At 44.8% G+C, this 12853-nt stretch overlaps 1 protein-coding gene across 9 annotated transcripts in view; it reads left to right on the top strand.

Moving 5' to 3' along the window:
* Positions 1 to 12853, top strand: part of cep126 (centrosomal protein 126) — a 279549-nt gene that overhangs the window by 233953 nt on the left and 32743 nt on the right. For all 9 annotated transcript variants that reach the window (XR_015079720.1, XM_085998712.1, XM_085998714.1 and 6 more), the window contains one exon: positions 4666 to 4741. Coding sequence is in view for 8 of the 9 variants with exons in the window: in XM_085998712.1 (XP_085854838.1) it covers positions 4666 to 4741 (76 nt within the window). In the remaining variant the exon portion in view is untranslated. The remainder of the gene's footprint in view (positions 1 to 4665; positions 4742 to 12853) is intronic.

Genomic DNA, 12853 nt, shown 5'->3' with positions numbered 1-12853 from the left:
ATTTAAAGTTGTCACATAGAGTAAAGAGAGTTTAAGAGAAATTTCTTTAAGCAGAGAGTTGTTAGAGAGTGCTTTGCCTTATGAAGTAGTTGAGTCAGAGAAAATTGCATATTTTAAGGGAAAAGTGGGTATATATTTGAAGTTGTGGAAGATTTGGGGCTGTGGGAGAGATCAGGGCAGAGGTAATAGTTTTGGATTGCTCTAGCATAGAGTTCGCTTGGACACAATGGGCTGAATAGCCTTCTGTGTTGTAAACTTCTATGGTTCTATGGCTTCTGTGCACAGAGTGACTAAAGCAATCACAACCATAGGTGAAAGGAGGTTATGTTGCATGTGCATGTCAAGTGCAAGTACTCATTTTTGCATTATGTGGCGTGAAATCACCTCTTGTACAATTGATAGGTTTATTGAGTCAGCAGGGCCACAGATGTTTAGTTCAGTAGCTGACCATTTAAAACTTAAATCAGTTATTATTGGTTACACGTGCAACTGAAAACAAAAATGTGAATGTAAAATCTAATGTAAACTGCACTAAGTTTATTTAGTTACTTGATCAGGAAGAAAAGGATGGGGAACACAAACAAGCCAAATTAAAAGAATTGTGCATCGGATAAGAACTGAGTGAAAATTAATTACATGTTCTCAGAGAAAATGTTGCTCTAATAACAAAATCCATGCTATCTTAAAGGTTCACAGTCAATGAACCTGGAAAATCATCAGTGATTAAAAGGCCAAATTGTAGGTATTAAAAGGTAATGTCACTAAAGTTTTTCCTCTGAGAAAGATGGTTTGAAAAGTTTAATTTTATGTTTCCTACCTATCTCGTCCCCCAATACCTGGGCGTGTGCATTCTGTGAAACTAAAAAAATACAAATTATATTTAAACCACAAGAACATCATGTGAACCCAAAGACCAAGTTATATCCTTTAACTAACTCCCTGATATTTGCTATTTTGTGCAACAAAAATCCCTTTACTGCATTTTACAATTGATGTAGTTATGTTTGAGGAGAACGTGGATGTCGTCATCTAACCATTTCTAGAATTTTGGGGTACTTTTTATCTTCTTAGTGAATTATGAGAATAATTTTGTTTATCCTTTAATTGTTTTATATTTGTACATATGTGTGATGAAATAAGTTTAGATATTTCTACGCTCTTATTACTTGAATAGTTGTAACACAATTCTACTTCTAAGCTTAAAACAATTAGTCTAGAAGTGCAACCTATAATGTTAGCATACTGACACCCTCCTAATGCTAGTTAGGGTGTGCAAACCATAGACCATATTTTTATCCTTCTTCCCTCAATTAATGGCAGCATAGGATTTCCACTACAGCATTATGGAAGGAGTGAGGACCAACAATCCTCATTAATATCGGACCTCAATTACTGCCAGCTAATCTTGTGCTGTCCTTAATCCTATGGGTGATAGTTAAACATGGAGGCAGTATTCCTGTGGTGCCATTCTTTCATCCAAAATATTTATTTAAAAGAAGATATATTCAGTCGCCCATGGTGTTGCACGTGGGGAATCAAGATTAATTGCTGTCTTCAAGTCAAAGGGTAAAAAATAATTGGACCAGTACTGAGGTAGGACTGTGAAGATAGTGGGCAACAATAGGGCAGCTGGGGAAGGTATAGCAAGATAGAGCAAGAGGGGAAAATAGTGTGAGGTAGGGCAGGATAGAGGCCGGTGGGATGAATAAAGAGGAAAGTAGAGCCGGGTTAGATAATATGGATGGTAGGGAATAGAGAGAGGCTTTAATAGGCGAGTTAGAGGCCGCCTGGAGTGGGAGTGAGGGAGTATCGAAGAAAACCAGAGGATTTCAAAGCAGGGTTGGAGGCTAAAGAAAGTAGCTGCACGATTGGAAACAATGGCACCGATATTTACTGGGACAGGTTTTGTGAGCGGGGGAGGAGTTTTGGTCCTCGCACGTTGTGCAGTTTTAACATCACAGCGTGCGTCTTCTTTTTCCAGCAAGTTCCCCATCCAGAAGCCAGCCTGCTTGAGAGGCTTGGGTCCCTGTCAGGTGGGGAACGGTCCGGAGGAGACCACAGGCAAGAGCAGGTATGGAACCTGCAGCTGGGTTAATGGGAGTGTGGGGGGCGGGGAGTGATCTCTGATTCTGGGGTGGGGGCGGGGTCGGGTCCGATTCCCGATCGCGAGGGGGATCCGATCTCTGATCCCGGTTAGGGGTCTGATCACTGAGGGGGTCCTGATCGCGGGGGGGTGGGGGGTGGTCTTTGGATCCCAGGGTGGGGGGCGGGAATCCAATGGCGGGGGTCCAATGGCGGGCAGGGAAGCATGTAGGCTTGGAGGAAGCACTCCTGCTCCTCTTGGCCCACAAGCAGTGCTGGAAAGGGAATTACATTTTGCACAAAGCTATCCTCGCTTCCCTTTAGCTGCCGGGTTCCCTGAGGCCCAGGAAACCTGGCCAGCCAAGGTTAAACCTGGAAGATAAGTTTAATGCGAGACACGCAGCCTCATTATAATATTTAAATGACCAACCTGCCTCCTGGGAATGGGTTGGTTGCACCCCCCCACCCGTCTCAGAAACCGGAAGTAGGTGGGTTGGGGTTGGGTTTGAGAATTTTTAAATTTTCATACCTCACCCGACCCAAACCCACCCATTTTTGCTATTTAAAATTCTCCCCAGTGACACAAGTACTTTAAGGGAAAGAGGGGGGGTGAGGCTATTGGGGAGAGGATTGGGAAAGCACAAGAGGATGGGGAGAGGAGAAAGCGGATGAAGAGGAGGCAAGATCAGTTGGGCATAGAGGATGGGGAGGTGAGTTAGGGAAGAGGGGATAAGTCAACAGAGCAGGAAAGAAGTGAGAGAAAGGGAGAAGAGGACAGGTAGAGAGGTTGGTAGAGAGCGCATAGTGGATGGGAAAGGTAGAGGGGAAAAGGATAGGATGAAGAGGAGGAAGAAAGCAAGGTAGTCAAAAATAAAAATGAAACTGATAAAAATGAAGATGGGTGATTAATGAATTTAAAGCAACCTTAACAGAATGGGGAAAAACAGCACCAAATAAATAAATTAATGAAAGTTGGGATTGATGGAGATAAATGAATTCAATACATTGGAGAGAAAGTTAACTAAATAAAAATGTGAGGTTAATAAATTAAAAAGACCCTTACTTATCAGCAACATTAATTAAATATAAATACCTGAGCTTCAGGCAGCAAAATTAAAGATCGGGGCTTCCTCCGGGAAAACGAATGAATCATGAAACATGAGCTCAGTTTTGACAGAGGAGTAAGGCTGGTTGAACTTGATGTGGTCCAGCCAGATCTGGCAATCGATGGCTAAGCCAGTTGTGAATCAGATATGCTCAAGTTTGTGTCCCTTGGTCTGAAATGAGCAAAGATGGGGGCTCTACCAGGGGAATGACTGGGATTAGAAAGAGTAAAATTTTTGCTGGGGACAAGGGCATCAAAGGTATCATCCAAATGGAAGGCCAAAGGCTAGGCAGTTGGGAGTTTGGAATTTGTAAGCGAGTTGGGGAGAGATTTTTCTAGGGCAGATGCAGAAGCAAATTGGGTTGGAAGGGGTTAAGAGGATATGAGTGGCAAGGAAGTGATTGGAGATGGCCTTGTCAGTGATTGGGTTCATGGGAGTAGAGAGACCACAGGAGAAGGCAATGTCAAGGGAGTGGCCGTGAATTAATATGGAGGGAAATGTTTAGGGAGGATGGTGAATTCAGAGGAGAGAGGGCAAGGGAAGCTGCGAGGAAAATTGAAATCACAGGATAATAAATCACTCAAAGCAGAGGCTGAAGGATATCCTGGGGAGAAACTCATGCTGAGACTTGGGGGAGTGGGCGTGGCAGTAGAAAATGAAGATGTTAAATCAGAGGTGAGAGACTTGGAACAGGGTGAGGTGCTGGAAGGAGGTCAAGGTGCTAGAGGAGTATGGGGGGAATGGCAATAGATGATTTGCAATGGAGAGGAACTAAATAGGGAACTGCCAGCCTGGGAGACATAAATAATCTATAAATATATATATATACTATAGATAAAATATTTATAGAACCTTAACCCGAATGATTTCACAAAAGCCTTTGAACTATTTGGTGGTATTTTTTATTTTTTTAATCCACAGTCAAAACACTAAATTCCCTTTTTAAATTTTCTGCTGTATATAAGGTCATGCTTTCTGGTGCCCTTTATAACTCTAGCAGCGCAATGCAAAACTTTGTCAGAAATGTATTTAAAATGATCTCATCAGCATGCAGGAGCATTAACCGCTATCAAACTGCCAAGTACAATAGATTTTTTATTGGACTTTGAACTATGCTTTGCATCTGTGTTAGCAAAACAGTGCAAATAAAATCTTGCCCAAAATTTGTTGCAACAAATGACATTCGTTGTTATATTTCTATTTCCACTTTTGACTGCTATTTGAATCCAAAACTTCATTGGATGTAATATAAGGAGAATAATCTCTCTAACATAGAAAATAAATTGATTGTGGCTGTTATTCACATGTTTTGAATTCTACGGTATCTCACCACCATTAACAGTTCTAATGATCTAAGAAAGGGGATCTTATGGATAAAATTTGCAAGGTAATTTGGTAAAGTTACAGCTATTTTAGGTGCTATCATAACTTACAGATGTTGTAAATTAATTTGTAAATGTTAATTTTCATTTTTCAGAATATCCAGATCAGCCCATTTCCAAGTGCCTTTGATCCAGTCCAAACAGTAAATGCCATTCAAAACACTGAAGAAGGTACAGTTCATACTTTATGAAAAATCCGGATGTTGGCTTATCAAGTGCAGACTGCTTTGTACACTTGCATTCTTTCACTGATACCACACACATTCTGAATGCTTATGAGTACAGAGATAATAATTCATAGTAAAAACAGTGCCTAGTACTGTCTGCACATGAATGTTATCAGACCAGTCAAAAACTAGTTTTATTTTGTGGTAAGGAACTGATTGTCCCTGTTTCTATCCAAATAATAAATTTAAAATGTTAAGATTGATAGTTCAATGCAATATTACTTTAATTTGGGTATTACGGTTTTGTCTTAATTCTTTTAAGATTTCTGTGCTTATTTTAGCTATTTTCCTTGATCAGTGCTTTGATTTGTGGCAGGTAGGTCATGTCTGACTAATCTATTTAATTTTTTAAGGAGGTCACTGACATGGTGGCTAGGTGAGTGTCTATAGATATTATCTATATGGACTTCCAAAGATAAGGTTCCGTACAAAAGATTATTAGCAAAAATTAATGTGCATGGAATTGCACTTGTGACATGGATCGATAATTGATTGGGAAGTAGGAGACATAATAATAGGGATAAAGGAGGCATTCATTTGCAGGATATAACAAGTGGTGTTTTCCAGGTATCTGTACTTGAGCCTCAGGTTTTCACCATATATATGAATGACTTGGATGAAGGGATAGAGATCTGTATATCAAAGTCTGAAGATTACACTAAATTAGAAGGCACAGTAAGTTGTGTGATAGCAAAATACTGCAGATGTTGGAAATCCGAAATAACAACAGAAAATGCTGGAAAAACTCAGCAGGTCAGGCAACATCCGTGGAGAGAAATTTGAGTTGACGTTTCGGGTCGTACCCTTCTTCAAAACTGGAAAGAAAAGAAAATAGATCGAAGGCAGGGCTGCGATCGGACAAAAGAAGTGAAAGAAACAAAAGAAGTAAAAGAGACAATAAAAGGTATTAGAAGCTAGATGAGATGGTAATAGGCTGAGATTAGGTGTAAAGTGTACTGGCAAGGCAAGAGATAGCTGCCAGGTGTGAGAGAGAAACAAAAGGAAAGGGGGAGGGGGAAAGGAGTGGAAAAATTACAAGAAAAAATGTAATAGGGGCCGAGGTTATAATCGGAAGATGAGGTGCTGTTCCTCGAGTTTACGTTGAGCTTCCGTGGAACAATACAAGAGGCCAAGGACGGTGAAGTCCGAGTGGGAATGGAGCGGTGAATTAAAATGACAGGCGACCGGAAGCTCGGGGTCACCCTTACGGACCTTTGGTCTCCCCAGTGTAGAGGAGACCGCATCGTGAGCAGCGAATACAGTATACTAGATTGCAAGAAGTACAAGCAAATCACTGTTTCACCTGGAAGGGGTGTTTGGGGCCCTGGACAGTGGGAAGGGGGGAGGTATAGGGGCAGGTATTACATCTCCTCCGCTTGCACGGGAAGGTGCCAGGGGAAGGGCTGTTTGGGGTGATAGAGGAGTGGACTCGGGTGTCTCGGAGGGAGCGGTCCCTACATAATGCTGAAAGGGGAGGGGAGGGGAAGATACGTTTGGTGGTGGGATCACTTTGGAGGTAGCGGAAATGCCGGAGGATGATCCGTTGAATGTGGAGGCTGGTGGGGTGAAAGGTGAGGACAAGGGGAACCCTATCGTGGTTCCGGGAGGGAGGGGCAGGGGTGAGGGCAGAAGTGTGGGAGATAGAACTGACACGGTCGAGGGCAGTGTCAACCACGGTAGAGGGGAATCCTCGGTTGTGGAAAAAGGAAGACATGTCTGAAGCACTGGTGTGGAAGGTGGCATTGTCGGAGCAGATACGGCGGAGACGGAGAAACTGGGAGAATGGAATAGAGTCCTTACAGGAAGCGGGGTGGGAGGAAGTGTAGTCCAGGTAGCTGTGGGAGTCAGTGGGCTTGTAGTGAATATTGGTCGATAACCTATCCCCAGAGATGGAGACGGAGAAGTCGAGGAAGGGAAGAGTCAGAGATGGACCATGTGAAGGTGAGGGAAGGGTGGAAATTGGAGGCAAAGTGAATGAAATTGTCAAGTTCGGGGCGAGAGCAGGAAACGGCACCGATACAGTCATCAATGTATCGGAAAGAGAGGTGAGGGAGGGGACCCGAGTAGGACTGGAACAAAGATTGTTCCACATAGCCCACGAAAAGGCAGGCATAGCTAGGACCCATGCGGGTACCCATAGCAACACCTTTGATTTGGAGGAAATGAGTGGAGTTAAAGGAGAAGTTGTTCAATGTGAGAAGGGTGGTGGTAGATGGGGACTGATCGGGCCTCTGTTCAAGGAAGAAGCGGAGCGCCCTCAGGCCATCTGGGTGGGGGATGGAGGTGTAAAGGGATTGTACGCCCATGGTGAAAAGGAAGCGATTGGGGCCAGGAAACTGTTAAAGTGGCGGAGGGCGTCCGAAGAGTCGTGGATGTAGGTGGGAAGAGACTGGACAAGGGGAGAAAAGATAAGGTCAAGATAGGAAGAGATAAGTTCCGTGGTGCAAGAACAGGCTGAAACGATGGGTCTACCAGGGCAGTCCTGTTTGTGGATCTTGGGAAGGAGGTAGAAGCGGGCTGTGCGGGGTTGGGGAACTATGAGGTTGGTGGCAGCGGGGGGAAGATCTCCAGAGGAGATGAGGTCAGTGACAGTCTTGGAAACGGTGGTTTGATGTTCGGTAGTGGGGTCATGGTCCAGGTGGAGGTAGGAGGTGTCAGAGAGTTGGCGTTCAGCTTCCGCTAGGTAGAGGTCAGTACGCCAAACAACAACAGCACCACCTTTGTCAGCGGGTTTAATGACAATGTCAGGGTTGGATCTAAGAGAATGGAGTGCTGCAAGTTCAGAGGGAGGTAGGCTGGAGTGAGTGAGGGGAGCAGAGAAATGGAGACGGCCGATGTCACGGCGGCAGTTAGCGATGAAAAGATCTAGAGAGGGTAAGAGGCCAAGGGGAGGGGTCCAGGTAGAACGGGAATTCTGCAAGCGGGAGAAAGGGTCAGTTGTACGGGGGTAAGACTCCTGGCCAGAGAAGTGGGCACGGAGACGAAGGCGGCAGAAAAAGAGCTCAACATCGTGCCGAGCTCGAAATTCATTGAGGTGGGCGCGTAAGGGGATGAAGCTCAGGCCTTTGCTGAGGACTGATCGTTCAGGGTCAGAGAGTGGAAGGTCAGAGGGGATAGTGAAAACGCGGCAGGGGGTGAGATTGGGAGAAGGGGGGTCAGAGGAAAGTGAAGGGGAAGAAGGTTCCGGAGGGGCGTTGGTGTCCAAGAGTTGATGAGTTACAAAGGGACATTGACAGACTAAGTTAGTGGGCAAAACTATGGCAGGTGGAGTTCAATGTGTGGAAGGGTGAGGCCATCATCTTTGGATCCAAGAAAAGACAAATCCGGATATTTCATTAATGGTGAGAAACTAGGAGCTGTGGAGGAACTGAAGGATTTGGGTGTCCATGTGCACAGATCACTAAAAGCTAGTGCACAGATATAAAAAATAATCAAAAAGGCTAGTGGAAAGTTGGCCTTTATCTCAAGGGGGTTGGAATGCAAAAGTGAAGTAGTGATGCTTCTGTTGTATAGAGCCTTGGTCAGACCCCATCTGGAATACTGCATTCAGTTTTGGGCACAGAATCTCAAGAAAGATATGTGGGCTTTGGAGGGGGTACAGCGCAGATTCACCAAAATGATACCAGGGCTTAAAGGGCTAAATTGTGAGGACAGGTTAAGAACATAAGAAATAAGAGCAGGAGTAGGCCATACGGCCCCTTGAGCCTGCTCCGCCATTCAATAAGATCATGGCTGATCATTGACTTCAACTCCACTTTCCCGCCCAATCTCCATATCCCTTGATTCCCCTAGAGTCCAAAAATCTATCTATCTCAGCCTTGAATATACTCAAAGACTCAGCATTCACAGCCGTGTGGGGCAGAGAATTCCAAATATTCACAACACTCTGAGTGAAGAAATTCCTCCTCATCTCAGTCTTAAATGGCTTACCCCTTACCCTGAGACTATGCCCCCTAGTTCTAGACACTCCAGCCAGGGGAAACAACCTCTCAGCACCTACCCTGTCAATCCCCTTCAGAATCTTGCATGTTTCAATGCAATCACCTCTCATTCTTCTAAACTCCAGAGTGTATAAGCCCATTCTACACAATCTCTCATCATAGGACAGCCCTCTCATCCCAGGAACCAATCTAGTGAACCTTCGTTGCACCACCTCCAAGATAAGGAGATCAAAACTGTGCACAGCACTCCAGGTGTGTGTAGTGTATGTGCCTTTAAGAGCCCCATGTGTACTGTAATGCCGGTAATGGCCACTCGGGCTATATAAGCCTGTATATTGTGTTGTATCAGTTAGTTCCCCTCCAGACTTTGTTTGGTAAACACCTATGAAACCAACTCCTGTCTTCAGTGTCTCTATCAACACACAGACACAACAGTGGCGACGAATTGGAAACGGACTTACCTGCAATTCGGCAGCACCTCAAGGACATCGATTCCTCTGGCGTCCAAAGTTGAAGAAAAATCAAGAAAAAGAAAAAGCTGTGGTTTCACCAGCTAGCCAAGCTGGTGGCAGGTACTGCAATAATCCTTCCTGGGCGTCGGGCTGGGGCTCCAGCGGCTGTCTCTACAGCTGGGCCAAGCAGCGAAATCGGAGGCAAGCAGTAACAGATGGGGAGGGAGCACTCGGGAGACGGCCGGCGCTGCAAGCAGGTCGGCGTTCAGACCTAGAGAGAGAGTCCGGCGAGAACGAGTCTCCAACTGTAAATAAATAAATAAAAAAGAACGGAAACCGCGGGAAACAGCGTTGTCATCGGCAGCAGCGGCAGGGAAGCGCCATATCTTTTCTGCAGAAAAGAAAGAAAAGCGCAGGAAGCGCCATTTTATTTCTAGGATGCCTAAGTCTGGCAATATTGATGCTTTTGATAACGAGATAGAGGATTGGACCACATATGTGGAAAGAGTGGAGGTATATTGCACCGCAAATGGAATAGAAGATGAAAAAAAAGCTTCAGTACTGCTAAATCTAATGGGCGCAAAGACATACGGGCTGTTACGAAATTTAATCACTCCAACCAAACCAAAGGACAAGAATTTTAAAGAAATTGTTGATACCCTACAGGAGCACTTAAACCCAACACCGCTGCTGATAGCGGAACGATTCAAATTCTTCAAGAGAAATCAACACAAGAATGAAAGTAACGCTGATTGCTATCAAAACACTGCCAATTCGGGGCAGGACTAGCAGATTATCTTCGAGACAAATTCGTCTGCGGTCTCTTAAGTGACGGAACACAGAAAAGACTGCTTTCTGAAAAAGATTTAACACTGGACAAGGCTTTCAGTATGGCTGTATCATACGAAGCAGCCGCAAGAGGAGCTGCAGAGATACAACAAAAGACACAGGACTTCGGCACCCATGAAATGACACAGGGTTTCGAGGGATGTTATCGCTGCGACAGATCCACCCATGACCAGAGGGACTGCTGGTTCAAGGACAAAGCATGCAGGCAATGCGGAAAGATTGGACACATTGCACGGGTATGCTGATCTGGACAAAAAAAATCCACAGACAGGGAAAAAAAATCAATAAAGAAAAGTACAGAAAGGTACAAATGATGACGGACAGTAGCTCCGAAGACCAGAAGAGCGATAACAACTCCGAAAACAAGAGACTAAGCTGTCTCAAATTACATAATGTAATTGCCAAAGATGATTACCAGACCATTTGGGTTACCCTCACGATAGCAGGGTCCCCAGTTAAAATGGAGCTAGATACAGGATCAGCTCTGACCGTCATAAATCGACGGGATTACGAGTGGCTATTTCCGCATATACCTTTAAAAGACACATCCATTATCTTGAAAACATATACGGGGCAGAAAGTATACCCCAAAGGAAAAATAAGGGTGCCTGTTGTATACAGCGGCAAGGAAATACAAAAGTTGTATTTATACATTCTACAAGATGGTGGTCCACCGCTGTTGGGACGTGAATGGATCAGGAAAATACGTTTAAACTGGCACTCCATTCAGGCACTGACGGTGACCAGTAAGAAAAAAAACGATGATGACGTCATACCTGAACGATTAAAAGACATCTTGGCCAACGCCAAAGAGGTGTTTCAAGAGAAACTAGGAACCTTGAAAGGCATCACCGCCTCAATAAAAGTGGAAGATGCAGCAATTCCCAAGTTTTTTAAGGCAAGACCGGTGCCATACGCAATTCGTCCAGCAGTCGAGGCAGAGCTGGAGAATTTGGAAAAGGCAGGCGTATTATCCAAAATAGATTGGAGCGAGTGGGCAACACCCATTGTTCCAGTCATGAAGAAAGCATTGAATAATGATAAATCTGAAGAACAGAGAAAAATTCGCATCTGTGGAGACTTCAAGGTGACTGTAAACCCGGTCCTTCACACGGTACAGTATCCTCTTCCGAGGATAGAAGATATTTTCACCTCACTATCCGGAGGGAAACGTTTCACCAAAATTGACTTGGCACAGGCATATCTACAGATGGAGGTTGAAGAGGCCTCTAAAAAATATCTCACGATAAATACACACAAAGGTCTGTACCAGTACAATCGACTGGTTTTCGGAGTAGCATCCGCTCCAGCTATCTGGCAAAGAGCTATGGAGCAAGTCCTCCAAGGGATTCTGGGGACTCAATGCTACCTAGACGACATCCTTGTAACAGGAGAAAACGACAACGAGCACCTTGCCAATTTGGAGCAGGTGCTCACTAGGCTGAGAGAACGGGGCCTACGAGCAAATCGCCCCAAGTGCGAATTTTTCCAAAATCAAATATCATATTGTGGCCACATAATTAGTAAGGAAGGGTTGCATAAGTCACCTGAAAAAATTGAAGCGGTCATAAAAGCCCCAGCACCTGAAAATGTTTCACAATTAAGGTCGTTCCTGGGATTAATAAATTACTGTCATAAAATTTTACCAAACTTATCAACTCTTCTATACCCTCTTAATGAACTGCTACAAACAGGAGTAATTTGGAAATGGAGCGAAGACTGTAAACGTGCCTTCCATAAATGCAAAGACTTAATCACGTCCAAAGAAGTTTTGGCTCATTACAACCCATCACTGCCAATCAGACTGGCGTGCGATGCATCCCCTTACGGCGTAGGAGCAGTATTATCGCATAAATTCCCTGATGGCTCGGAACGGCCGATAGCTTTTGCGTCACACTCATTGAACTCAGCTGAGCGTAACTATGCCCAAATCGACAGGGAAGCACTCAGCCTGGTATGGGGAGTGAAGAAATTCAACCATTACCTACACGGACAAAAATTTACCTTGTTGACTGACCATCAACCCCTCATCTCCATATTCAACCCTAAAAAGGGTGTTCCCATTATGACAGCGCAAAGGCTACAGAGGTGGTCCCTTTTTCGAGGGGCACACCAATACAACATAGAATACAAAGGATCAAAACAGCATGGGAATGCTGACGGGTTATCGCGCCTACCGTTGCCAATGGTAGAAGAAGCACCTACCGTAGACCCAATGGAGATTTTCCACTCTACCATAGTCGAATGTCTACCAGTAACAAATTCTGCCATTGAAAGGGAAACTAGAAATGACCCGACTCTCTCACGAGTCTACGATTTAACAGTGAAGGGATGGCCAGCACATGGCGAACCACTGTTGCCAGCATTCTTGCAAAGAAGAGAACAGCTGTCAGTGTGCCGAGGAACCTTGATGTGTGGATCCAGAGCGGTGATTCCACCCAAACTCCAGGATAAAGTTCTAAAGGAGCTTCACGAGGGGCATCTGGGTGGAGTGAAAATGAAGAACCTAGCCAGGGCGTTTGTATGGTGGCCAGGTATCGATGGAGACATCGAAGAAATGACCAAGAGCTGCCTAGGATGCCAGAAGGTCCAAAACGCTCCACCCCAAGCCCCTCTACATCCATGGGAGTGGCCCTCATCTCCCTGGCAAAGGGTACACATCGACTTTGCTGGTCCATTTATGGACTCAATGTTCTTAATCGCGGTTGATGCACACTCCAAGTGGCCGGAGGTAATAAAGATGTCCTCCACCACCACGGAAAAAACCATCACAGTATTAAGGACCATATTTGCCAGGAATGGGCTGCCGGAACA

This window comes from Somniosus microcephalus, chromosome 10 (genome assembly GCF_052327205.1).
Source record: "Somniosus microcephalus isolate GS21.2 chromosome 10, FLI_Smic_1.0, whole genome shotgun sequence".
NCBI lineage: Eukaryota > Metazoa > Chordata > Chondrichthyes > Squaliformes > Somniosidae > Somniosus > Somniosus microcephalus.
The sequence above is the reverse complement of the archived record's forward strand: the minus strand, read 5'-3'. Positions and strand labels throughout refer to the sequence as shown.